The sequence below is a fragment of the Struthio camelus genome, chromosome 25 (genome assembly GCF_040807025.1).
Source record: "Struthio camelus isolate bStrCam1 chromosome 25, bStrCam1.hap1, whole genome shotgun sequence".
Classification (NCBI taxonomy): domain Eukaryota; kingdom Metazoa; phylum Chordata; class Aves; order Struthioniformes; family Struthionidae; genus Struthio; species Struthio camelus.
In genome coordinates, this window is record NC_090966.1 from 3,506,385 (window position 1) to 3,530,565 (window position 24,181).

The 24,181-nt window shown below is 50.8% G+C and overlaps 1 protein-coding gene across 1 annotated transcript in view; it reads left to right on the forward strand.

Annotated features, from left to right (window-relative positions):
- The first annotated feature begins 718 nt into the window (after positions 1-718).
- CRHR1 (corticotropin releasing hormone receptor 1) overlaps positions 719-24,181 on the forward strand; it is a 33,081-nt gene continuing 9,618 nt past the window's right edge. Inside the window, exons 1-4 of the mRNA XM_009675942.2 lie at positions 719-1,087; positions 10,994-11,078; positions 21,069-21,188; positions 23,280-23,365. Coding sequence (XP_009674237.1) covers positions 1,040-1,087; positions 10,994-11,078; positions 21,069-21,188; positions 23,280-23,365 — 339 coding nt within the window. The 5' untranslated portion in view covers positions 719-1,039. The remainder of the gene's footprint in view (positions 1,088-10,993; positions 11,079-21,068; positions 21,189-23,279; positions 23,366-24,181) is intronic.

Below are 24,181 nucleotides of genomic sequence, written 5' to 3' on the forward strand. Positions count from 1 at the left end.
GTTATAGCCTGGTCTGCTTCCTCCAGTCCAAAGCCAAGCCTAGGCTCTCCTGGGGCTTGGGCGAGGCTTACTTGTGCTGCAGGCACAAGGATGGACATGGGGCCATAGGGGTAAGGAGCAGCTCATCTCTGCCAGGGAGTTACAAGGCACAGGGCTGCTGCAGCCCTAGAGGAAGCTGATCAGGGCCAGCAGAGCAAGGGAAGACAAGAAGGCACCAAGAGCCCCTGCTCCCTCTCCAGAGGGAGATGCTCAAAGGAAAGGACAGATCCTTGCTCTCCCTTCCCTCAAACCCTCTCCCAGAGCCTTGAGCAAATCCTCCTAAAAGTTGCAGTCAAAATCCCTTTGCATACACACACACACACAAACACAGGTGTCCACAGCCTCCATAAAAGCGCTTGCAGCAACAGCAAAACGCCTGCCTTTGCGGAGGAATAGTCTCCCACTAGAGAGCGGAGGGACAGAGCCGGGGGACGTGGTCCAGGCTGGGCAGGGGCTTGCCTGCCCCACGTAGGGACGCATCCCCAGCAGGGCAAGGCAGGGCAGGGGGACTGAAGGGCTTCCCTGGGCAATCGGAAAGTTTGGGTTGCAAAAGATGCTGAGGGAGGGGATGGCAAGAGAGGAAGAGTTGCAAGGCACCGGGGCTGTGGAGGAAGGAAAAGGGGAGGAGGAAGCAGCGGAGGAGGAGGGAAAGACAGGGGGAGTGGGAGGATGGCAGAAGAGATGTAACCCATCCCCAGCCGAGCAGGGGAGCTGGAAGGTGGGGAGCCCAGACGACCGGCTCGCAGCAAGATTATAAAAGGCAGGAGCAGGTTGCTGAGCAAAGGAGAGGGAAGGCGAAAGGCACCTGCTTCCCTCTGCACAGCCCAGCTGAGACTCAGGGTGGCGGGAGTTGCAGTGCCAAGAGCCTGGGTCCGTGTCGATGACAAGCTCGTTTACACAAAGCCCAGAGGATTTTACCCCAGACAGCATAAGGAGCCCAGCAGAAGTGGGGACTGCTGCCAAACATGCCTGGGAGAGCTGGGCATAGTGGGAGTTAAGGATGATGTCCGGCATACGTCCTACCCTCCTCCTCTTCCTCCTCCTGCAGGTAAGATGCTCGCAAGCCCTCTTCTCCCGGATGGGTTCTCCTTCCTTCCTCCCCACCACCCCTTTGCCTCCTGGACTGCCAGGTTTCTCTTGAGTGACTTTTCCATTGCTTTGAATGAAGGGAAAAGTGAAATGAGAAAAACCATTACCAAGAGCCCCCAGAAGGATTCCTCCAGTCAAGTCATGGGGTCTTGGCAAGTTCCTGGTGACCAAAAAAAGGCGGGGGGTGGGGGGGGAGGGAGCTGGCATCAGTGAAAGGATCAGTCCAAGGGGGGGACTCCCAGCCTGGAAGCAGGGGCTGAGGAACAGGGCATGTCCCCAGGCCCTGGCGGTGGCCAGGAGAGCCCAGCTCAGGGCTAGCAGCCGGGCATGCTGGAGGAGCCAGGGCAAGCTGCCTTGCAGACCAGCCTGGCTCTGCCTTGCACCTCCCAGTGTCACCAGCTGCCACCAGTTTCCCTTATTGTGCTGAGAGAGGGCGGGGGGGTGGCTGCTCTGGGGGTGTGATGGACAGGGATGGCACAAATGCGTAGCCTAATTCTATCCCCTCGGTTGTTTTCCTAAAGAAACTGCTCCTTTTTTCCCCATCAAGCACAAGACTTTCCTCTTTAAATTGTTCACGATGGAACTGTAGCCACTGCTAATTTTGCAGCTCTGCACAAAATGCAAATGCTTTGTCAGAAACAATATTCCTCCTCCCCGAGAGCTCATCGAAAAAGCAAATGTTCCCAACCCAAAGAATGTTTAAATCCCAAACCCTGGGGGGATGACAAGAAAAAAAGGTTTTCAGTGAAAACCTGAGCATTATATCAACAAAACTGGATATGCAGTTACACAAAACAATCAGCTTTTTGCTTAAACGTCTGTGTCAAGAGGGTGAAAAAGAATTTGCATGGCTCTCCACAAAATGCTGTCTCAATAGCACAGTTGCGATGCAGAGTTGAAACGACAGGAAAAAGCAGCGGGTCATCCCTCCCACCTTAGCACAGTTGCAGTTTGTATCCCATGGGCTGGTTTCAGAGCCATGCACCACCCAGCAGCAAGATCAGGGAGAAGAATTTAGCTTCACATTTGGAATAAGAAAGTTCTCACTTAAGTGATGCGAAGAGCTAATACGTGCCAGCCAAGCCTGCTGCCAAGTTGGTGTTGCTTTTTAGAAGCTCCTCTTCTGAACAACCTGCTTTCTTCTTTAACTGCATAGCCCTTATTCTGTTTTATGAGAGCTCTTCTGCGGTTATGTTACCCAGTGCAGGTTTTGTTTGGCTCTGATGTAAGAAAAGGTGAGGAAGAGCAGCCCTGCACCCATGCATGGGGACAACATTGGCAAAGCAACAACGCCTGCGCAAGAGAGGCAGGTTCTGCAGTGGGCAATCTTAGTCTGCCCGCCGAGAGTTCAGTCTTGTGAGAAGCCCCAGCTATTCCTGGCCATGGGCAAACAGGTCTCCCGATAGTGCTGATGGTCCTCAACAACCACTCCGGCAAACTGGAGACTACCCCGATAGTGCTGATGGTCCTCAACAACCACTCTGGCAAACCGGAGACTACCCAACCGCATTGGCCAGCCCTGAAAAGAAACGCTCAAGCAAAAAAGTACCCCTTCCCAATATAATTTTTTTCCTGAGAAACATATGCATTCAGAATTCAGCCCCACTTTCAGCACAGTCCAAGCCCCTGAAAGCCCCAGCACCGCAATTTTCCCATGTGGCCATTGCACGGGGCCTTGCATGGGGTCTAGGAGCGCGGCCCCAGCCATGTGTGAGGCCAAGCTTCTCGTCTCTAAGCACTCTTAGCCGCATGGGCTAAAAGTGACCACGAAACTGTAGCCCAAAGGGAGAGCGTCCCTGCAGCCAGGCAGACCCAAACCAGCATCCAGCCAGGAGCGCAGAGACCTGCAGCGGGTGCTAATCTCTCCTGCTTCGGCAGGTTTTGCAGGCTGCAGATCTCTGAGCTGGCACAACTAAGGTGTTTCCAACGCACCTGGCTGTCAGCTCCAGTTTAGCATAGGTTTGTCCCCGTTGCCTTCCCAGGTAGACATCCCTTGGAGAAAGGACAAACGGACAAAGAGATAGGCAGCCAAACTTGAAACAGGCTGCAAAATGCTCTTTTTGTGCCCTACAACTCATTTAAACAAACGAAACAGAAAGAAACAGTTCACCTGCAGTTTTGTCAGGGACTGATGACATTTCTGGGGCTGATAAAGTCCTATTATTTTATGAAAATGAGTTTGATGGGGTGGGGGGTGGGAGATTCCCCTCTCCCTTGCCCTCCTCCACATCCAGTAACAATAAACATGAAAAAGGGCCACCACCCCTTCGCTACTCCAATCTCTGCAGGAGACGTGACGCCTGCAGCAGCAGGACGTGCTGACCCTGGGGATCTTCCAGTCCTGGATTTCCTTAAAAGCCTGAGTTAATTCTGGGTGTGTGAAATCACCCCCGTGATTTCACATCTCCAGTGAAAAAGCGAATGGCAATGGCGCAGCCTGTTCCCAGAATAGCTGCTGTATTGCCATAGGATGAATGTATAGAAATACAATGAGTCTAGCCTGCGGACACCGTTCGACTCCATCCTGAAATACAGCCCTGCTCCCCAGAAATTCAGCGGAGAGCCTGCTGCAGGTCCAGCCCAGAAGTCTGTTGTGAGTGATGAGCTCAAGATGAGGTCTGAGTCCATCACCAACCCCCAGTGAGCAGGATTTAGAGGGGCTGGATCTCACTCCACCTTTGCCAGTTGGGGTAGAGAACAGTTTTCAGGCTCAAAAGAAGGGCCAAATCATTAGCAGAGGGTCCCTGAGCAAACTTAGCCCAGGAGCCATTCTCCAACACTAGAAAGCTGGCAGTTAGGAAAAGATGGCTCTTCCTGAAGACAGAATAACATGCCTAGAGGCCCATCTGTTGTTTTTTTTTTTTTCCTCCAACTGTATGTTAAGCTAATAAAAGAGACCCTCCTTCGCTACAGACAGTGCCCTGCTTTATCAATGAGTCACTCAACAAGAAGCAACCACCTCGATTCAGAAGCTAGTGGGCAAAGGCTTTTGGCAGATCACGGTACCTCTTCCACCTGGAAATCCTACACTATTTGCCCTGAAAATACAATGGCAAATACAGCCAATGCTTTAGCATGGCAGGTTTCCTTAGCTATGTATGCAGATAAACTGGAGGAAAATTATAGGTGAATTAAATGGCAGATGTACAGCCCAGAGTATGAGCCTACAAAAGGTGATAGTCGAGGGAGGGTGCATGGGGCAGCCAAGAACAGGACCTTGGGAGGTAGCTAAAAAAACAAATCTTCAACCCCAAAATGAAAATATCTGTGCATACACACAGTTCTCCCACATTTATGGTCTTCAGGAGAGTTTAATACAACCTTAGAAAAATGGTCCTTCCCTATGACTGTGTCTATCACTCTACCTCTTCTTTAGCAGCCTTCACTCCGGCAAAATCCAGATTCCATAGGATTTGCTTTGATTCAGGCAGTACCCCTTTCCTTGCCTTGCTTATGGCTTTCATTTCCAATATCCAAAGGCCATTCTTCTTTTTTAAGCTATCCCTAGAAATTCAGGCCACTTTTGATACATAAAAGAAGCTAGAAGTATTTACAGTAAGCAAGAGAGACCAGCTTAATCCATGGAAACCTTTAATTGCCCATAAATCAGGTTTTATAGGGCATTCATTTAGCCGTGATTGATATTCTTTTGTTTGGTTCTGCATCCAGCGGGCTCATCATTTAAAAGGGAGAGACTCCAAACAGAATAAATACTCAGAGCAAATATGCTGTCTACACAATGACAAGGGCGGGCCCTCTAATATGGGTAAATTCATAAACCCACAGATTTTAATGCCAGATGGAGCTGTTATCACTGTCTGCTCTGTCCCCCCTCCCCCCCTGAGTAACATCAGCCACAGAATATCACCTCGTGATTCTTGCACTGAGCCTTGATCTCCCACCCATGCTTCATCTTGAAGCTAGTAGGGCTTTTGACAGGGCTTTGTGCAGAATGCTTCTGAGCAACTGAAAGGATGACAAGGTGCTTGTTAATTAAGTGAGAGTCTTGGAGAAGGCTTGAAGTCAGGGGACAACAAAGAAAGTCACTGTCCAGGCTAAGGCAAGGCTGTTGTAGAGGCAGGTCTTTCCTGGGCTGGATGCTTGTTAGTACTTTCAGTAGTTGCTTAGCCTGGGAAGGGGACTTTTTAAAGCTATGAAAGCCATCAAGGTGGAGGCAGTAAGAGGCTCATCAGCTGGAGAAGACAGCCTGGAAGTCAGTGGAGACAAAGGCAAAGGGATACCCAGCAGAGCAGGGGAAAGACAGGGGACAGGGTGGACAGTAGGAGAGCAAGGGGTTAGAGCCAGTCCTAAACAACGTGCAATTGGGCACGTTGGAAATTGGGCCCATTGGGAAGGCAAGGGGCACTGTGCCCAACACCAGCCACATCGGAGGGGTAAAGCTTTGCAAGGCCACCTCCAGCTGTAGGCTGCGATGTGTCAGCTAGCCGTGCTGATCTGTGCCCTCCCTTGCTGCGCTGCTGAAGTTGCTCTGCTGTCTGAGATTTACATCTAGCTCCTTTAAAGCTCATTGTTTTTAACAGCCAAAGTCTGACGGCTTTTTCTGCAGGCTGATGGCCAAGTGTGGGCTCGGTCCCAGCTTCATGCCACGGGGATCCTCAGTCCCAGTGAGGAAGAAAGGATGGGGCAGACTGACTGTGTACGCAGCCCTCCACCTTCCCATGTATCATTACTGTCCCAGGAGGTCTTTCTTCCTCCACATGTACTTTGTACAAGTGTGAAGCGATGTCATGGGGTGGCAGCAAGCCTAGTTGGGCAAGGGAACAGGACTGAGCGGTGAGAAAGATCCCCACAGTAAGGTTGACTCCATGGTGGCTTGATGTTGCCTCCTCTGAGCCTGTCCCGTGGTGGGCAATCGTGGGCACAAGTCCTCTGGAATAGCAGGGAAAAGGCGTCAGCAGGGTAGAGCCATTCAAAACCAGGCCTCTAACGTTTCCAGCTTCTTGCTCTTTTCCTGCAGACCGGCTGAGTCTGACCAGGACAAGAGAACATAAAAAGAGCCATACTGTGGCAGAGGAAGGGTCCTTCTCACCTGGGCCCCTCTCTCTAGCAGCAGTACAAGCAGACAGCTGGGGAGGAGGAAAGGCAGTGCACAGCATATGGCACCCCCTCTTCCAGCTTTCTCCATCCCAAGGGGTTTCCTAAAACGACTGAGCTGCTGTAGATGGTTTCTGCGGCTCGCCAAAAGGTGTCCTGAGCCCCTGCCCCAGGCTGTGACCAATGTGATACAAATTCAGAAGTCAGCAATGGGACTGGACCAAAATCACCGCATGAAAGGGGCCAAGGACATGGAGGTTCCCGCGCACGGCTTCCCCCAGCGCAAGGACACAGCTGAGCTTTCTCCAGCCATCCCTTCTCCCTCCTGCCCTCTCCAAGGGGGCTCAGCCCTCCAGACCATCGATGCAACCAATCCCTTGATCCCATCAACCTCTCCGGATTCGTTCGAAGTCGCTGGATCACATTGCTTAACGCAGCTAATCACTCTGCTCTCCAACTAAGGCTGTTGGCAGTGGAAAACCCAAGCCCCATCTTAGGTCGCTAATTAGGCTACGAGCCATCTATCTCACTGCTCAGAACTGTCAGCCTTCCCTGCCACGGAGATCGCATCTTGTTTGAGGCAATAAAATATCAAGGGGGGGCCAAGCCTGTCTCTGGGTAGCATGGGGAGGGAGGGTTGATGTTCGCCTCAGAGGGTAATTAATTAATTAATATCTGTGGATTGCTTTGGAGAGGGAAAGCACCACGGGGGAACATTAATTCCTAATTATTATTAATTGAATTTTCTGCTAGGTCAGTGGCAGGTCAGAGAGACTGACACTGCCTGTGCATGCGTGTGTGTGTGTGTGTGTGTGTGTGTGTGTGTGTGTGTGTGTTTGCATCAGTTTGCTGCTTACAGTCATATTAGCAGCCCTGTATTGGTGCCTGCAAGAGCCCGAGCCTCACCATGCTGATGAGTGCTGACACTGTCTTGGCGCACCGCACTTGTTCTCCCGGGTGAGGACATGCCAGGGCCACGAAGAGCCCTTGACATGCAGCCCGTGTGCTAACCAGGCAAGAGTCCTCCCCTGTGACGCACTGGGCTTTCGACTCTAAACCTAAATGTCCAGAGTCACTGGAGAACTGTCTAATCTTAGCTAATCTATTTCTCACCCACCAAGTGGCCTTAGATAAGAGAGATTCAGTGCCTCAGTTTCCCTTCTGGGACAATCTTGACTCGGTGGGTGGTGGGACACTAACTACAGCTGGTATTTGCAGTGTGTGGGATGCAAAAAATATCGGAGCAGAATCGCACTTTGGTTTCTCGGCAGTGCAATGATCACTTGGGGGGCTGATCCTGCTGGAGGAAAAGCTGGCATGAAGGAAGGTGTGTGCTGCCTGGGGAGTTAAAGATTTAAGAGGTCCCCGGTGAACACAGTGCCATCAGCTCCTGCTGCCATGCCTCCATCTGGCAGTGTAAAACAGAGACCTTAGCCTGCCTGCAAGGGTGCTGGGTGGATGCTGATGATCTCTGCCACAACAGCTGTGGCAGCTACTTGCTGGTTCTAGATGGAGGAGAAGCTGCTGCAAATGCTGGGCCTCATGTGGCCAGTCCAGCTCCCAACAGAAACGTCTTCCCAAAAGGAAGAAAGACTCGAGGCTAAACAAAACCTCTGCGGAAAGCACCTACTTCTAGAAGAGCAGATGGGTTTTCTTTTGCCGTGCAGCTGACACCTCAGCTGAAACTCCCCAGGATTTTGGCCGTCTGCGAGAGGTCACAGAGGTCTTCTTCATTGCAGGACATAATTTGACATAGATCACATCAAAGCAGGACTGGGAGGGTACAGGGAAACGGCCCGTCTCTGGCCGGGAGAGCAGCCTGTCGCCACGGTAGACCCACGGGCACGTGCTTCGCTCCACTCTTGGCAGGGCTGGCACCTGCTGGGTGCCATGTGGCAGCTTACGCCAGTCCTGGGCAGTGAATCTCTGGCAAAGAAAGCCGTGAAAGGACAGGGCTGGCTTTTACTTACTCTGTCTGCAAAGCCTGGGGAGGTTAAAGTAACTTGTAAAGGACAAAATGCAGACAAGCACTTGAGCAACAGGGCACCAAGTGCAGCCGGGAGCTGGTTCTCCACCAGGCCCGGGTGCTCTCGGCTTGTACAAATTCATCTCATCCCGCCACTTTCCCAGCTTGTTTCCCCACAGCAGCACAACTGGGGTGGATGGGAGAGGCATTAACCTTTGCCTCTGTTGAGGGCATTTGCCACCCCAATGTCAAGCTCAGGCACAGCTCGTGTCACCTCCCACAGCCCTTAAGCTGCAAGGCTGGGCACTGAGGCAGCTGTGGAGCGATCCCCTGTCCTGCACTGCTACTGGGCTGCTGAATGAGGGTGAGGAAAGGGAGGACTTTTAAAGGCAAGATATTGCTCTGCACTGTATTTCCATGAGACAAAACTCTGAGCCTAGCAAAATAAGCTGTTAGGCTTTTCTTTTTGTTTGCTTGAGGGAGATTTTTTTTTTCCCCTCTTTAGTGGTATTAGCTCATTTACAAACACTGCAAAGAGCCACCGGCTTCACTCATCCACACTCCCCCTCTAGCTGTAGTTGCCTTGGTCCATGCTGTTGCTCCATGCCAAGACCTCTCTCTGCATCTGGAAGGAGAACAGGCTCTGCCAGGTTGGAGCAGACTGTGATTAGGACAAGCACATCCAGATAAAGCTTGAAAACCTGCTCAGGTAGGCAAACCATCCCCAGCTCCTCTTGGGAGGAAACCTTTTGCCCCAAATGTCCACAGCAAAGAGCTAACAGGTCCAGCTGGCATGTGTTTTCGGGCTGTGCTTCAGCTGCGCTGATCAGCACCAGCTCCACTAGAAATCTCATCCTCCTTTCACAGCCAAGAGCCTGGCTAGCAGTCTCCACTCTCAACCAGTGCACCAGCAGAGATGCAGGATGCAGCCCAGCTTTGCAAGATTGGCCCAGCAGGAAGTCCCATGAGGCACATTCACCCGGGGCAGCATTTCTTTGCTGCTCAATCCCCTGAGTGCCATCTGGAGCAGTCACAACAGAGAAGCTGTTCTCAGCTCCATTTATATGTCTGCCTGACATCTCTTTTGCTGTCAAAACTGGCTTCCCAAGGCAGTAAATAGTTGTTTGGAAAAGAGTAAGTAGGTGCTAAGCTTGTCTCCATGGCTGAATAAATCCTGCAAATGCTTTGGTAAGGCTCAGAGGATTTCTAGGTGCACCAATAAGAGGAGCCAGTGTTTATACTGCTCAAGGGCACAGGAAGGACCATATCCTCCCAACCTGGAGCGGTTTAGAAGGTAAAGGACACCAGAGAAGGAAAATCACACACCCGGGACGAGCCTGGCTGATGGAGAAGGAGGAGGCTGTTCATTTTATTGGCTCAACACAGGAGGCATCAGAGCCCACCACCCCTGGGGAGCTGGGAGCTTTTCTAGCTGCAGCTTTTCCTGTTACTAGGCTCAAGTTGGAGCTTCCCAAGGAAACTGGAAACTTTTGCATTTCAGGGCATGGCTGCACCATTCAAACCAGTCAGCAGTGATCTTTCCTCAAAGCACTTTGCTCCCTCCTCACGGGGCAGGGCCCTGAGTGAGAGAAATGGGTTTTGGCCTCATCCACTCTCAGCACCCATCTATGGACAGCAGGGATGAGCCCACGTCATCACATCACCCTCATTGCCCCTCTGCTCTGACAGCACGCACAGCCCGCCACACCGCTTGCTTTCACATCCCCAGTGCCATCTCCTCAGCACACGCAGCAGGTGGGAACCTCACACCACGTTTCTGGCCCCTGCCGCAGCAACTCTGCTTGCCTGACCACGCGAGGGGTTGTGCTCAGTCATGTGTGATGTCTCAAAAGTCTTCCTGTAAATGCAAAGGACTGCTAAGCCCAAGTAGCTTGCTGCTCCATGGGCTTTTGCAAAGATGTAGAGGATGAAATGGGTAGTTGCTCTGGTAGAAACCTGTGTGCTTTGCAAAGTGTGTTTTCCCTGAAATTGATGACAAAGTGCAAACAGCAGACCCCCTTCCTTCTGCCATCTGCCTCCCTTGCAAGCCTTGGGTCTAACAGCACCATCCCTCTGCCTCCTTGCACTTGCATTTGCTTTCCTTGGTTTTAGTTTCCCCAAACTTCTGCAAAGGCCACACAGCCAGCTGAGCAGAGACCTGCAGGCTACGTGACTTTCTCCAGGTTTCCCCACCATGCCTACCATCTCCAAAAGCCACCACTCACGGAGGCATCCAATTGCTCCTTCCACACAGGACTTGCCAGCAATGAAAAACTTATTGCAATTGCTACCGGAAACCATAATTCAGCAGCAGCTGTTCCAAAATAGCCCCCTGCACAGCGAAAGGCGATTCCTTTCGATTGCAGAGGACCTGCGCAACCATCCAGGAGCTGCTCTGGAGGAGCTCACGCCGATGAGCTGTGAGCTCTGCTCAGTGTTTCCCCCACAGACAAGCCCTTCTGAAAGAAGGCTGCAGCCAGACCTAGTTGACTGCAGATCAGATCGCCTTAAGGACACATATTAACATCTTCCCCCGACAGCTTACAAGGCTGTGATTTTAATAAGGTATTGAAAATCTGAGCATGGTGTCAGGTTCATCATGTTTCCTCTGTCTGCTCTCAGGATGCAAAGATGCTAAAATGGAAAGTGTTGATTAAACTACTAAATAGCATGAGCTCCGAGGACAGGCAGGGGCTCTGCAGAGCAGGGTGCAGTTTGCTCCAGGCAGGAGGGGATCAGCAGGTGGGAAGCAGAGCAGATAGCATCCGTCCTGGTATCGGGGCATGGGGAAGCTGTGTGTTGCATTCATAACCCTGCCTGTGGTCTGGTCTCTCCCGCGTGCAGGCATTTCTCTTCTGGGATAGCGCGGCTGCAGTCTCCATCCAAGAACAATACTGTGAGAGCCTGCCTCCTGTTAGCAACCACACGGGTGAGTGTGCTGCTGTCCTCGCATTGTCTCTCACCGTGTTTGGGTTGTCCTGCCAGCAGGGATGGGCTGGCCTGGTGTCTGGAGGGCTGGAAGAAGCTTTGAGGGGCTGCCTCTGGGCCAATCTGTGGCTGTCTGGCTCCTTTTTTGGGTGTAGCGTGTGTTGGGGTGTGCCAGGCTGACGGTTGAGGCAAGCGAAAGCCACAAAGCTCAGGAAATCTAAAAATAACAAAAGATAGATGCCTGCCAGGCTACACTCGAGGGAGAGGTGCAGAGAGAGAGCTCTGCCCACCACCTGCTCCTGTGCTCTCTGTTTTATGCCATGCCCAGGGACACAAGGAGTCAAAATAACCGTTGGGACCAACTTCCTTATGTAAAACCAGGACCGTTGTCCCTATGTCGAACCCCTTCCACCAACCCCCTGTCCAGGGCTGACAGCTGGAGGATGTGGGTCTCAGTCCCTGCTTTTCCCAGCCCCTGAGACCCTGTCACCAGTGCAGCACGGCCGTGATATTGCCAGGGCTTGTCCACCCTCCGTCCCACAGCTTCACCACATCTGCTGCTAAGCACTTTTGGAGATAGCTGCCACCCATCCACCCACCATTGCAAGGGGTTTGGGGGGACATGACAGTGGGCAGGGGCTGGCTCAACCATGCAGGGTCATGGGGAACTTGCTCGTATTCAACAGCTGTGCATGGGTTTGCATCCATCCAGCTCAGGCTCAAGACATGTTTTGCCAAAACTGGCTGTGATCTATATTTAAGGTGCTATTTAGATGTTACCTCAGCTGCGACAGGTCTGCTTTAGTGACCGGTTTGGAGGGGGGTGGTGGCTGGGGGAGAGGAGAGGAGCTCACAGGGACAAGGATAAAAGTCCTCCTCAGCTCAGGGATGCTGGAGAATTTGTTTTTCCTCAATTGAATGAAGACTAGAGCAGCCTCTGAGCAATTGCCTGGCTTGCCCCAGTCCCTGCTAATCAGAGCAGCTCACTCCATCAGGGAGACGGATGGCCTCGGAGGCCCTGTGCTGACGGATGGCTCCCCGCCACACAGCTCCTATTAGCAACAGCTTTAAAAACTCCTTTTTTTAAAATTACAGATTGCCAATAGCTCATTCGCTCCCTCACACACTGGCAGAGCCTCAGGGTGCTGTGGGCCCTGGGAGGAGATGGGTGCTCAGCCTGGCGAGGGGCATCCCCAGGCCTACCCACCCGGCTCGGAGGCACCTGCACTTTTGGAGCTGTCCCTCTGAAAGGAGGGCTGCCAAGACATAGGCAAAACTCCTTCTCAGCCTACACGCTGCATGGCATCACCAGAAACCATCATCATCATCACCATCATCAGAAACTGGAGGTGGAAAACCTTGAGTAGAGCAAGGCTGGTAATGGGAATGCCCCTGTATCATTGGCCTGGGCACTATGCAGACAAGGAACTTGGCCATGCCTCATTTGTTTTGCTCCCTGAAGGTTTCATTACTCTGCATGGAGAGGTGTTGCCTGCCCCTGGCCACACTAGGCTGTGACAAATGGTATTGGAGCTCTTCCTACTTACTGTCCCTGGTGCAACGTGTGCCCTGCTTTGTGGGCTTCTCATCTGCAGAAGTGCAGAGAGCAATGCACAGCCCTCTCGCGATGCACAGGTCTCCCTGCCGCGTGAGCTGGGGGTAGACAGGAGGGAGGAGGCAATTCCCAGAGCTTCTTCTCAGCTGCACCCCATGGCAGCCGAGCCGGTGCCAGGCTGGCTTGGATCACGGCCTTCGCCACCCCCTGCGAAACTCTCCTGAGCTCTGGAGGGAGAGGGCAGAGAGGGGAAATTTCTGATGGTACATTTCTAACAGTGGCATGGCTTTGCTGATGGACGCACGCCCTGCAAGCATGGCTGCCCTCAGGCAATGGGTGCTGATTTTTGCAAGGGTTGGGTTTTGGTCAGTACGGATTTACCAGTGCCAATCCAAGGATGAAGATGGTGTACCTTGGCTCCCATCACTGTGGGATGTCAGGAGTGCGACATTGCCAGGGTTCAGATTTGCAACATCTCCAGAGCCTCACCATATCTGATCTGTCAGTATCAAGTAACTTGATGGATGTGGGATGGGGCTGGAGCATCTGCAAGCAGCCATGGTCTGGGGAGGCTAGAGCAAGAGGTACAGAGATGAAACTAATTGGCTTATGTGTGTCGCTTGGTAAGTATAGTTCAGCGTCAGTCCACATCCATTTAAGCCTTGCCTGATTCAGGCAGCGATTCCTAGGGAGGGACATTTACAAAACTGGAAACTTTGTTCTGAGGCTATTTAAAAGGGGAGTTATTAGAATGATGCTAATGAGATTTGCAGCAAGGCTGTAAGACTTAATTCGTTAATGTCTGTGTAACCCTTGAGAAAAGACATGTGCTAATAACATGAGGCCCACTGGTCCTCCAGCCAGCATCTCAGTAGAGTGCCAGCTGAGCGCACTAAGGAGCCCTGCCGTTTGGCAGGGCACAGCATTCCTCCTCCAAAAAATAACCCAGCGTAGGGTATCTTCCTCTCTCAGGTCACCAATCCCCTCATCGTTTGATCTCTCATTTTTAAATGAGGACACAAGGCAGGACAGTGCTAGCAGTGCAGTCGGTGCAAAGCTGCCTTTGCAGGAACTCTGCTTCTTACCAGGGAGCCAGCATGGCCCCAAGGCTCATGCACTGAGCTGGTAAGGTCTCTGCTCATGACAGTGCAGTGGAGAGAGACTCAAGGTGGTGCTCACTGGGCTCACTGGGTGCACAGGACCTCACGCAAACTCTCATCCCTGGAAGCAGAGCAGCTGAGCCCCAGGCAGGACTGCTCTGTTCACTGGTGCTGCCCTCTCGTCTGCAGAGATTTACCCGTCATCCTCTATGTGCAACTGTCCCCAACACAAAGCTACGTCACTTGGCATTCGGCCTTGTCCAGACTCCCTGCCTGGGGTGATGGCCTGACCTGATATTTCAGGTACATATCAAAAATACCTCTTGGTGGGCCCCCTGATTCTGGCCCGTGCTGGGACATCTGGGCATCCACACACACAGCGAGGGCGCTCCATCAGAAGGGTTGTTGTCCTCAGTAACACTAAATATTTATTCCACCAGACAGAAGTCAAATCAGGTTGGACTTGAGGTCAAGATGGTGCATTGGTAATGACGGGTCAGCTGCACCACCAAACATTTGGAATGCAATAAATGAGGCTTAATTAAGCTTAATTTAAAAGAAACATAGGTAAGATCAGCATCCTCTCTCCAGAGTGGAAAGGTGCCTGTCCCAAGGGCTCCCAGCTTACAGATTGCCTCAGAGAGTGAGTTTGTATTCCTGATGATTTATGCTCTCCAGGGATGTGGGATCAGCTGCTTCTCCCCTAGCCCTGCCAGGAAGCTGTTCGGGGAGGGCCAAGGTCATTTTGCCTGCTGGGGCAAAGCATCTAACTGCGCTGCGTGATCGTTTCCCATCGTGGCACTTTTCTGGGGAAGGAAAAGGAAATCTGAGCAGACGGAAAAGCCTCTTTCTAATTAATAGATGATGCTTTCACAAGCAGCCCAGCAGAAGCCACTTAAGTGGAATGAGCTCGGAGCGCGCGCGTGGTTATTTTGCCATTCATAGCATCCAAGCTTGGATCAGCCCATGGAGCTGGCATCCAGTTACTACGAGCCCTGGCTGGTCCTGGCTGCACTCTTTAGGCTATTCTACTTTTTACCTGTGATTATTCTCAATAAACTTGGTCCTCAATCACGTGTATGTCCCCAAGAGAGAGGAGGGAGCCCAGCTCATTCCTTCCTGGGAAATGGAGGGAGGAACGGTCTTTCTCTCCAGACACAGGAAGGGAATTGGAAAGCCACCGGAATGCTCCCGAGCTCCTGCCCATCTTCTTACACCGGTCTCATGGCTGTACCCGAGGCTGCCCAGCTCAGATACAGGTCCAAAAGCAGTGGCTGGGATGAAGGGGACAAAACCAGGGCCACTACAGCGACAAGAATAAACCACCCATGTGCATGACAGACTATTGCTGTCTCGTAGCCAGAGCCAGCCCTAAAGTAAAGCTGTTTTGGCCCTCCTTTGTACTATGAGGAGAAACAGAGCCATGCTAATGAGAGCAGTCACCAACTAAGGGGTGATGAAGCAGCTTCTTTCTAACTGTTGCCTCCTGCCATTTCACCAGCTGGGCAGACCAGCGAGGACCGAAACTGCTATTTGCCCCTGGAAAAGGCTCTGCTGGCAAAACGTGCTGGGAGGTGGGTCCAGCCTAAGGACTGACCTGGGACCTTGCCCAGGGACAGCAGTGGTGAAGCATCCCCCCCGCCAGCTCTACCCCCTTCAGTCCACCCAAGGGTCAGCGTTTGCTGCGGTTTTCCTTGGCATGGGCAGCCTCCCAAGCAGGACAGGATGCTTCCAACCACTCCAGATTGACCTAAAGCAAAGGAAAATGACAACAAAGTGACGTTAAAATTGCAATATCTTTTTTTAAAAACTGGAGGCTTTTTTGAGGGGGGAAAAGGGTGTAGTTTTGCATTTAAATCAAGCAAGTTGGGTTGGTGCAGATTGTAATGAAACACTGCAATGGGGGAAAACGTGAGTGTAGTGAAGGGTCTGAGCACCTCCTTTGGGTGGGCTTTACCAGGCAGTCTCAGGAACGCATTTCACATAATGTGACAGTTTGACCACGAGCCTTTCCACTCGCTTCAGCTCAGCTCCCTAAGCCGCTGACATCGCTCCAGCGGGCCCTTCTCGTGCCGCTGCATTTTCACTCACTCATTGACTCCCTTGGGGAGAGACTGGAATTGAAATTCATAAAGGTCAAATTAACAACAGCAGCGTCTCTCTTCCCTTCAGCCTCGCTGGCATCTCTCCCACCAACACAGAAATACCAGAAGGAAGCTGAGCAGGGGTAGAGAAAGGCAGCGAACCCTGGCAGGGACTCAGCACTGAGGGGACGCAGCGACATGGGCACACGTTGGGAAGCTGATGAATTAGAACTTGCCTATATGGCAAAATCATAGTGCTTTAAGTATAGACTAGTATTGATAAAGCCATTTTATTTCATCATCTGGCAAACAGGGATGTCAATAGAAACTTACTTCTATTCATAGCTTTTTCTTGTAGCTGGAAGAGGGAGGAAGGTGATGGTTTGAGGTTTTCTGGTAGGAAAAATCATAACAGCGTCCTGGCACACCTCAGCATATATGGCAACTACCCCACTTAGACTGCACTTTGGACCGGATGCAGTAAAACCATTGCCAGCTACTCTGGAAAACTCAATTTTAGCCAAATTGGAGGTTTCTGCCAGGAAGTCTCTGGCAGCGAGCTCACCCGCCAGCAAAGCCCAGGCTACACCAAGGAATAAACCGCTGGCTGCTCCCCTTGGTAATAACACAACTCCAACCACACGACATTGTACCAGGACAACAAGATATGCCTAAAAAACAACCCACTGTATTATATATTCCAAGGGCACATAAGCCGTACGTGGATCTATCTTAAGTGATGACATTGCACAGACACATTAAATGCTGGTGGCAAAAGATAGGCTTGATGTCTCCAATTTATTCTTCTCCAGAATAGCAGCAAAGATCCAAGGAGACAGTCAGTGAGGGTGAATAGCAACAAACTGAAAATTCACTGCAAAGACATTTTGCTAATAGAACACTTCATTAGCCTGTGTAATTATTTTTCATTGAGGTCCGTAGAATCTGGGCATTTTTTAAGGACTGGACGCTTACAGAGACAAATATAGACATTCGAAGCCCCCCAAAGCAGCACTGAAGATAAGATATGTGGGAAAGGATCTAGGTACTCCGAGACAACTGCAGCTGCCCCCAGCCAGACTGGCTGTCCACCCCAGCCTGAGAGGGAAGCAAAACAGATTGACTGCCCAATTTCAGCCCCCTGTTAATGTAAAATTTTCCCAAGTGCAATTTCTCTTAATGCCTCTGGCTGTTACCCATAGGCCTTAAGCACTTGAGTGCAGCTGGGGATCACACATAGCAGGGGATAGAGCTGCTGTACCTGCACTCCCATGAGCCACCCTCCTAGGTGCATCAGAGCCCTTAAATAAGACCATCCCCACCCAAGGGTGCTTTCACTAGGGCAATAAGGTGCGTGAAATGGCTCCTTCTGCCCTATCAGAGCAATAGTGGGTGCCCAGGAGAGACAGATGACCTTTTGCAGTTCTGGCTGCCCCATCAGGTGCTGGCTGTGGGGAGTATATTTTGATGAGATGTGGAGCTGAAGCCCTGACTACCAAATGCAAATGCTCCACAAGTGACTCCCACGGGGAGCTAAAGGCCCCGGCTGCAGCCTGCTCAAAGTGCACTGATAGCAATGCAATCACAGAGGCAATCAGGTATGGACAGAGATAATTGTACTTGAGTAAGAGCTCAGGACTGGTAGAGATATGAGCTAACACATTTTGGCTGTTGCTCAGCCTCCTGAGACACCTTAGATAAATAACCCCATCACTCCTAACCATAGGAATGTGCCTGCGATTCAGACTTCGATCGTCTTTTCTAGCCGCCATTGAAATGCACCCTGGGAGAAATGCTTCACCCTTCAAGCAGCCGTCAGTGGGGACACAGCAGCGTGCTGAGATGCTGTTCTCAAGCAAAGCCTTGCCCCTTGCATCTGCCTGAGAAAGGGAAGTGCATGCCAGCACTGCTGTGTTAGTACAACCTTTAGTCCTCTTCATACCATCCTAGCAGTGGTCTGACAATACAAAAAAAAGCTTCAGACCTCCTGGCCCCAGCTGGAAAGCACCGCAGCCACATGTCTGCTGGTGCTGGCCCAGGAGAACCACACTCGGTCCTCTCTAAATTTGCTCAAACCTTTTGGCAGATTAGCTGGGACTGGTGAGCTGTACCCTGCCAGGCTTTTTACGTCTACATCACTTTAGCTCGGACCTGCTGCAGGGCGCTCCATGAGCAGTGAAGAAGCCCGTCCTGTAGAAACAAGAGGGAAGTTTGCCATGATAAAAAGGAAACCCAATATGTATCCTCACGCAGTCTGTTTCTGTAGTTATTGTGATAAAGTTGTGGCATAGTTATTGTGGTATAGTGTAAGTCCCTGGACAGGCACTTTTCCTTCAGAGTAGAGGAAATACTTTATATTGCTTTAAAGAAGCGAAAACTGAACTGAAGAAAATTGGGTGGGAAGGGATTTGAGTGACTTCCTCTGTTCCACGCTCCCCGTCTCAAAGCAGGACCAGCTCCCTCCTACCCTAAATGTGCTGTTTCTGTGTGGGAGAGAGCCAGATCTGGGGGATGGGGTGCATATAGGAAATCCATCAACCTTTCCGGATGTAATGCCACAAAGAACATAACTGTGTCTGTGCAGCAAACAGGGCTGGGAAAGCCAGAGCAGACACTTGCAGAACCTGGGAGAATAATCCCTCTGCAAATATAGATGGGCTGAGAAGCAGACACGAATGCATTTAGCATCGATACATATCATTTCCATGCTAAACAGCTCTCTAAATGCTGGGAGCAGCATGCCGCTGGGGAGCAGCTGGAGCAGACGGTCATGATGGGCAAACGGGATGTCGTAGCCCTCGTGGCTCTCTTCTCCTTTTCTGTTTTATTTAACCCTTCCCCAACAGCTGATTTATTTTTTCCTCCCTTTCCCTGCATACTGGAGAGAGGAGCAAGAGCAGTTCTGTGGCTTTCCTTCATAGAGTATTTCTCTGCGTGAGCCCAGGAGAAACACGACAGCCACCCACCAGATTAAAAACTGGCTGGACAGACTCCAAATCACCGTCTCCAGTGGCACCCAGACAAAACCTGCTCACCTCGTTGCTGCCTCCAGCCCTGGGTCTCACCCTAACCCATGGGGTGGGGGTGGGGGGAAGGTCCTAGCAGCGCTGCTGCCCCGTCACCTCGCATCCATCTTCCCTTCCCACAGTGCTTCTCCAGCAGTAAAGGGATCGCATGACCTGTCCACTCCATTTTTAATCTGGTGGGTGGCCATGATGCTTTAATCGGAGTGTCATGCAGCATTAAATCGAGTGCCTTGGGGTAATGTGGAGATATTACACTCAGCCTTTAGTAGTTGTATAACAGAATGTCGCCACCTTTGTCTGCCAACGTAATTTCTATGAAGTTATCTTGGTTTTGGTTATTAATGATATTGCTGTCGCTTGTTCCCTACTGGTTGAGTGTACCGTTGCTGTCAGACTCTGGCTCTGCTGATCTTTAATTGCTCGATCTTCCTGCTTGTCCCTGCTGAGTAGTCTGCACCTGTGCCACAGCACAGCTCCTTGGATGCAGGGAAACTGAGGCACGGGGTGGTTCAGGAGAATGTGGACTTTGTGCTTAGCCCTGCCAGTCTCAGTGAAGGCTTTCACCAGCTATGCACTAATCCAGTTTTCCCTTGCATCAGTGCCTCATGGGTTTTTCCAAGTGAAGCGTTTCCTAAACCAGGTATTTATGAACATCCTTGGTGTAAGTAATTATCAGTTCTCTCTTCTCTTCCTGGCTGCATATTATCATAAAATTTTAAATATAGAGTTTGTTTTCTGATCCTCTATTTCTGTGTCAGATTTGGGTCAAAACATCTAAAGAGCTCAACAATTGCTAATGAATGCAGATAAGCACAGGCATACACGCAACACATGATTAAATGCATGGTGTTTCCTAAGAAATATAGCCTTAAAATACTTAACTTAAAGTGAAGGTTGCTACAGCAACATACACATAAGCAAAACTGAAAGCAAGGGTCATTGTTAAAATTAATTTCTCACCGTAAGCTGTGGGAGGGAGAAGGTAGCACTCACCACGCTCTGAATGCTTCCCCAATGCACAAACTGGATTCCTTGGAAGTTGTTTTTTCTTGCAGGGACATTAGAAGAAAAACTTAGTTTTTTTCTCACTGAAAATTTGCTCTGAGAATTTCCCAGCAAACCAAGGACCCTATTTTTCAGATTAGCAATGACAACAAATATCCTCCCATGAAAATCTTCATCGTATCAATAAGGCAATGCTTTTGCTTTTTTTTGTTTAGCTGGGTTTTAGCCAGCTCTATCCACAGGCAATCTCTGGAAAGGCTTTCAAACAACATTCATTCTTAGAGGCCAGGTCGAGAGGAAACGCTATGTTCTCACACCCAGAAGAGTTGTGAATTGAGGTGATTTGCCTTAGGAAATGTTTATCTCAGCACTGGCAGCCCAGACAGCTCCAGCACCCAGGGGAGGTTTGCCCTAAACTCTGCCCCTTCCAGGGTCCTCTGCCCATTCATCTTCAGACTGCAGCCACTTAATGACTGTATTATACCGATATTACATAGCTGCCGTGCTTTCTACCTCACTTTGAGGTGTAGCTAAGACGTACTTAGCTACGGCACATGTTCTTCTAAATATATACAAAATGTGTGTTAAAAAAAGACTGCAATCTGGCCTACCTAATGCCCACGTTAGTGCACTTGTATATCTGGGAAAAGCACGCAAGTCCTCCTTCTAGCAGCAGCAGAGTTGGAGCTTTCTTCCTGGCAAAGGCTGGAAGAGACCAACACAAACAGCCAGGAAAGAAACATCACAGCTGGGAGGTATGAGAGGATCAGATGGGAAGCAGTCACTGAGGAGCATCCCACCAGCCCCAGGTGCTGTTACCTCTGGGAAAGGGACAACTCAGCTTATTACCAGCTGGTGCCGAAGCTTGACATCAAAGTCATGATCGAAGAATAGCAGGGCAGGAGAATGTAAAGACAGGACTCCAGGCTGACCAAGGAAGCCAAGTTAGAAAACCAGATTTGCAATAGACCGTGCTTCCTGGGTGCTTAGACAGGACCAGAGTGATGGGCAGGGCCAGGCTGGCTCAACCTGCCCTTGGGGAGTCTTGGCACAGAGCCCCTTTGGTGTCTGCCATGAAGCTCTGCTGGGAGAAGAGCAGCCACTGACCCTTCAGCTCAGCCAGGACTCCAACCTCGGCTCTCCCAGGACAAACCCGGGTCTTTCAACAGCCCAGAGGTGGCTCCAAGATCTCAGCTAACCTTCTGCCTTTCTCCTCCCCAGGTCCCCAGTGCAACGCCTCAGTAGACTTAATCGGCACGTGTTGGCCCCGGAGTGCTGTAGGACAGCTGGTGGCTCGCCCCTGCCCCGAGTATTTCTACGGTGTGCGGTACAATACCACAAGTGAGACAGCCACCACTGACAGGGATGGGGACATGGTTGGGTGAGGGATGGGGGTGTTCAGAGAGACCCGCTGGGATTGGGGGCGAGGGGTGAACGAGCAACAGTAAGTCTCTGAGTATAGAGGTATTTGGGGTGCTCTGTGTCATCTGACAATCAAAAAGAAAAGAAGCCCTCATATCCCAAATTTTGGGAGCTGTCTTCACACCCAGCACTTTATTGGGCAAAGTAGGGTCACATCACAGCAGTGCCTTTATAAGCAGGTCTTCCTGGGCATGCACCAGTGAAGGGGAAGAGAGCTGATGTCCCCAGCTTGGGCACAGGGGAAAATAAGGATGCTTGCCCTGTTCTTGGAGGAGACACAGGACTGCACCTCCCAGTTGAGCAAGGACCCGGACCTTGTCCCTGGAGGGGTCCCCAATGACAGAGCCCATTGCAGTTTTGGCCCCCAGTCCTGCAAGAGCCTGTGCTCACGGCTCATCCCTGCTTGAAACAGTTGTGTTGTCACTGCAGGCAATGCTGCCTTGGTCTGCACGACTGCGTAGTGGAGGACACATCAAAGTCCAGGAAGGCAAAGGCACTCTGAAAGCCCTCAAAGCCATTCCTAGCACACGGCTGGGTTTCTGACCAAGTGCTGATTTTTATGAAAGAAACATCTTGCTTCCTGCAGAAAACATCCAGGTTTCCATCCTACACCTTTTTGCCCCAAAGGCACTTCATACACAGATGGCTCTTGCTCTCGCATGCCTTTCATGCCATTGTAGGAGTCTCTTTTTATTAATCCATACTTGTGTCTGCCTAAGAGTCATTCCCATCTCTGTCCCATCCCATCACCCTGATGAGGCTCATGGTCTCTTCTGTTAATAGAGCCCCAAAGTCACCCATGTGCTGGCATTTCCCCAGTACTAATGCTAATCAGAGGTTGCTCTGGGCCTGTCACAGCCTCTCCTTCCCAATTAGCCTTGCATCTCATCGTCCTGGGGAGACAGAGCTTGCCGGGGGCTGAGAAAGCTACTAATGCAGGGAGAAAAGTGCAAACTTCATGCTGTCACTGAGATAGAGTTTGCTGGATGGCAGATAATGACTCGAGCAAACGGTGCACAGGAAGGGAAAATGTGATTCGGACTCGTGCCTCTCCCAGCACGACTCAGTGTTCATAGGCATCGGGACTCCCAAGGGTCAGAGCTGATGCTCTGGGAAACAAAGTCAGGTCTCTGGCTCCAGGGTGCTGGTCCCTGCTTAGCCTCGCTCCAAGTCTCCCTGGGCCTGGGTTCTGGCCATTTACACCGTTGCCAGCTTGACTAAGAAATTCAAACAGATGTGCCCTCAGTCCTTGAGGAAAGTTGCAAAGAGTCATTTGCTTTGGCAAAAACTTGGGACCATTCTCTGCTCTTTGCAAGCAGATCCCATCCTTAAATCTCTTCAGTCTGGGTACTGACTTCAGGGAAATTCCAAAAAAGTCAAAGAGGGGACAGCTCCAGATATCAACTAATCTCATGAATCTGCCCGAACCTGCAGCTGCTTGGAGACCAAAACACAGCCCAAAGGCCTTGGGTGGTTCTAAAATGTTCGCGGAAAGATTTAGGTCATATTAGCCTCTGATTTCCAGATTGCACAGGGAACAGAAAGGCTTTTCTGAAAGCACTTCAACCCACATCTAGAAGCACCAGGGTGGGCAATTCTGGGGAACATGAGCATTTTGGAAAGCGTGGGGAAGCATCCCTGGCAAACATGAGCATTTTGGAAGGCATAGGGAAGCGTTCCAAGGCACAGATCTCTTCTTGGCTTGAAAGCACTTACCCAGGCCTTTCAGCTTTCTTGAAAAGACTTCTGCCCTTGCTTTCCTGTTTGTAAAACAAGAGCTTTTGCAGAGCAGACGTGACACTCCCCACACCATGCCAGGGATTTGAGTCCTGCAATAACAACCAAGTCATGCTCCAAGTTGGCTTTAAGGAATAAGACTCCACCAGCTTGACATCGGAGACACCTGGATTATTAATGATCATCAGGTCGCATTTTTCATTCCTCTGAAGGCTTGTGTCCAGCTCATGCACCATGCGCTGTTAACCCATTGATGTGCATCCTCTCTTGCAGACAATGGCTACAGGGAGTGCCTTGCCAATGGGAGCTGGGCAGCACGTGTCAACTACTCTCAGTGCCAGGAGATCCTCAGCGAAGAGGTAGGAACCTGACTCGACTGCGCTCATGGTGGGAGGGGAAGGGATAGGAAATAGTTTTGAAAAGCAGCAACATCCAGGCCAGGAATGATTCAAGGGAGATATGGGGCCAGGCATGCATCGCCATCCAACTCTTTAGGGTCACACACAGCATACAGCACCTCCCTCACTGCTATGCACTTTCACTCCTTGGGGAGAAAAAAAAAAATTCCTTCCCTATTAAAAAGCCAGGAGGATTTGCAGTGTGAGGTACCCTGAGACCAGTGCCCAGGGTGCAGATCAGCATACCCTCTCGCCTCTTCCTTTGCTCCACCAGCTCTCTCCCAATACAAGCATTCAGTGCAAACCCTGTCCCTGCCTGCTGGCAGCTGGCAATGAAATAAAGATGTTTAGGAAGCTGAAAGGGACTAAAAAAAAAAAGAAGTGAGGACCAAGAATTACAAGAAGAATAAGTCAAACCACCCCTCAAAGCAGAGAAGAGATACAGGCTGTTCATTTGCAGTTAATAGCCACCTCTGGTATTTAAGATGCTGATATCTCTTGCCAGGAATGGTTTTCTCACTCAGTTAATTGCTAATTCACAGGTTGGATGAGTGCCTAACAGCAGGACCAATCAATTAATTTAATTATCATACACGCCTTCCCGTGATCCCCTGCTCCCTCTGCCCAAATACACCCAAGTCTCTCAGCTGCCCCCAGGGCAAAGTGGAATGAACTGAGACATCAGATGTCACGTTTCCAGGCAGCTTGACTGAATTAAAAGGGGGACTTCCCCAGACGTGGGTCAGGGATGTCCCTGCATGGAGCAGGGCTGCAATA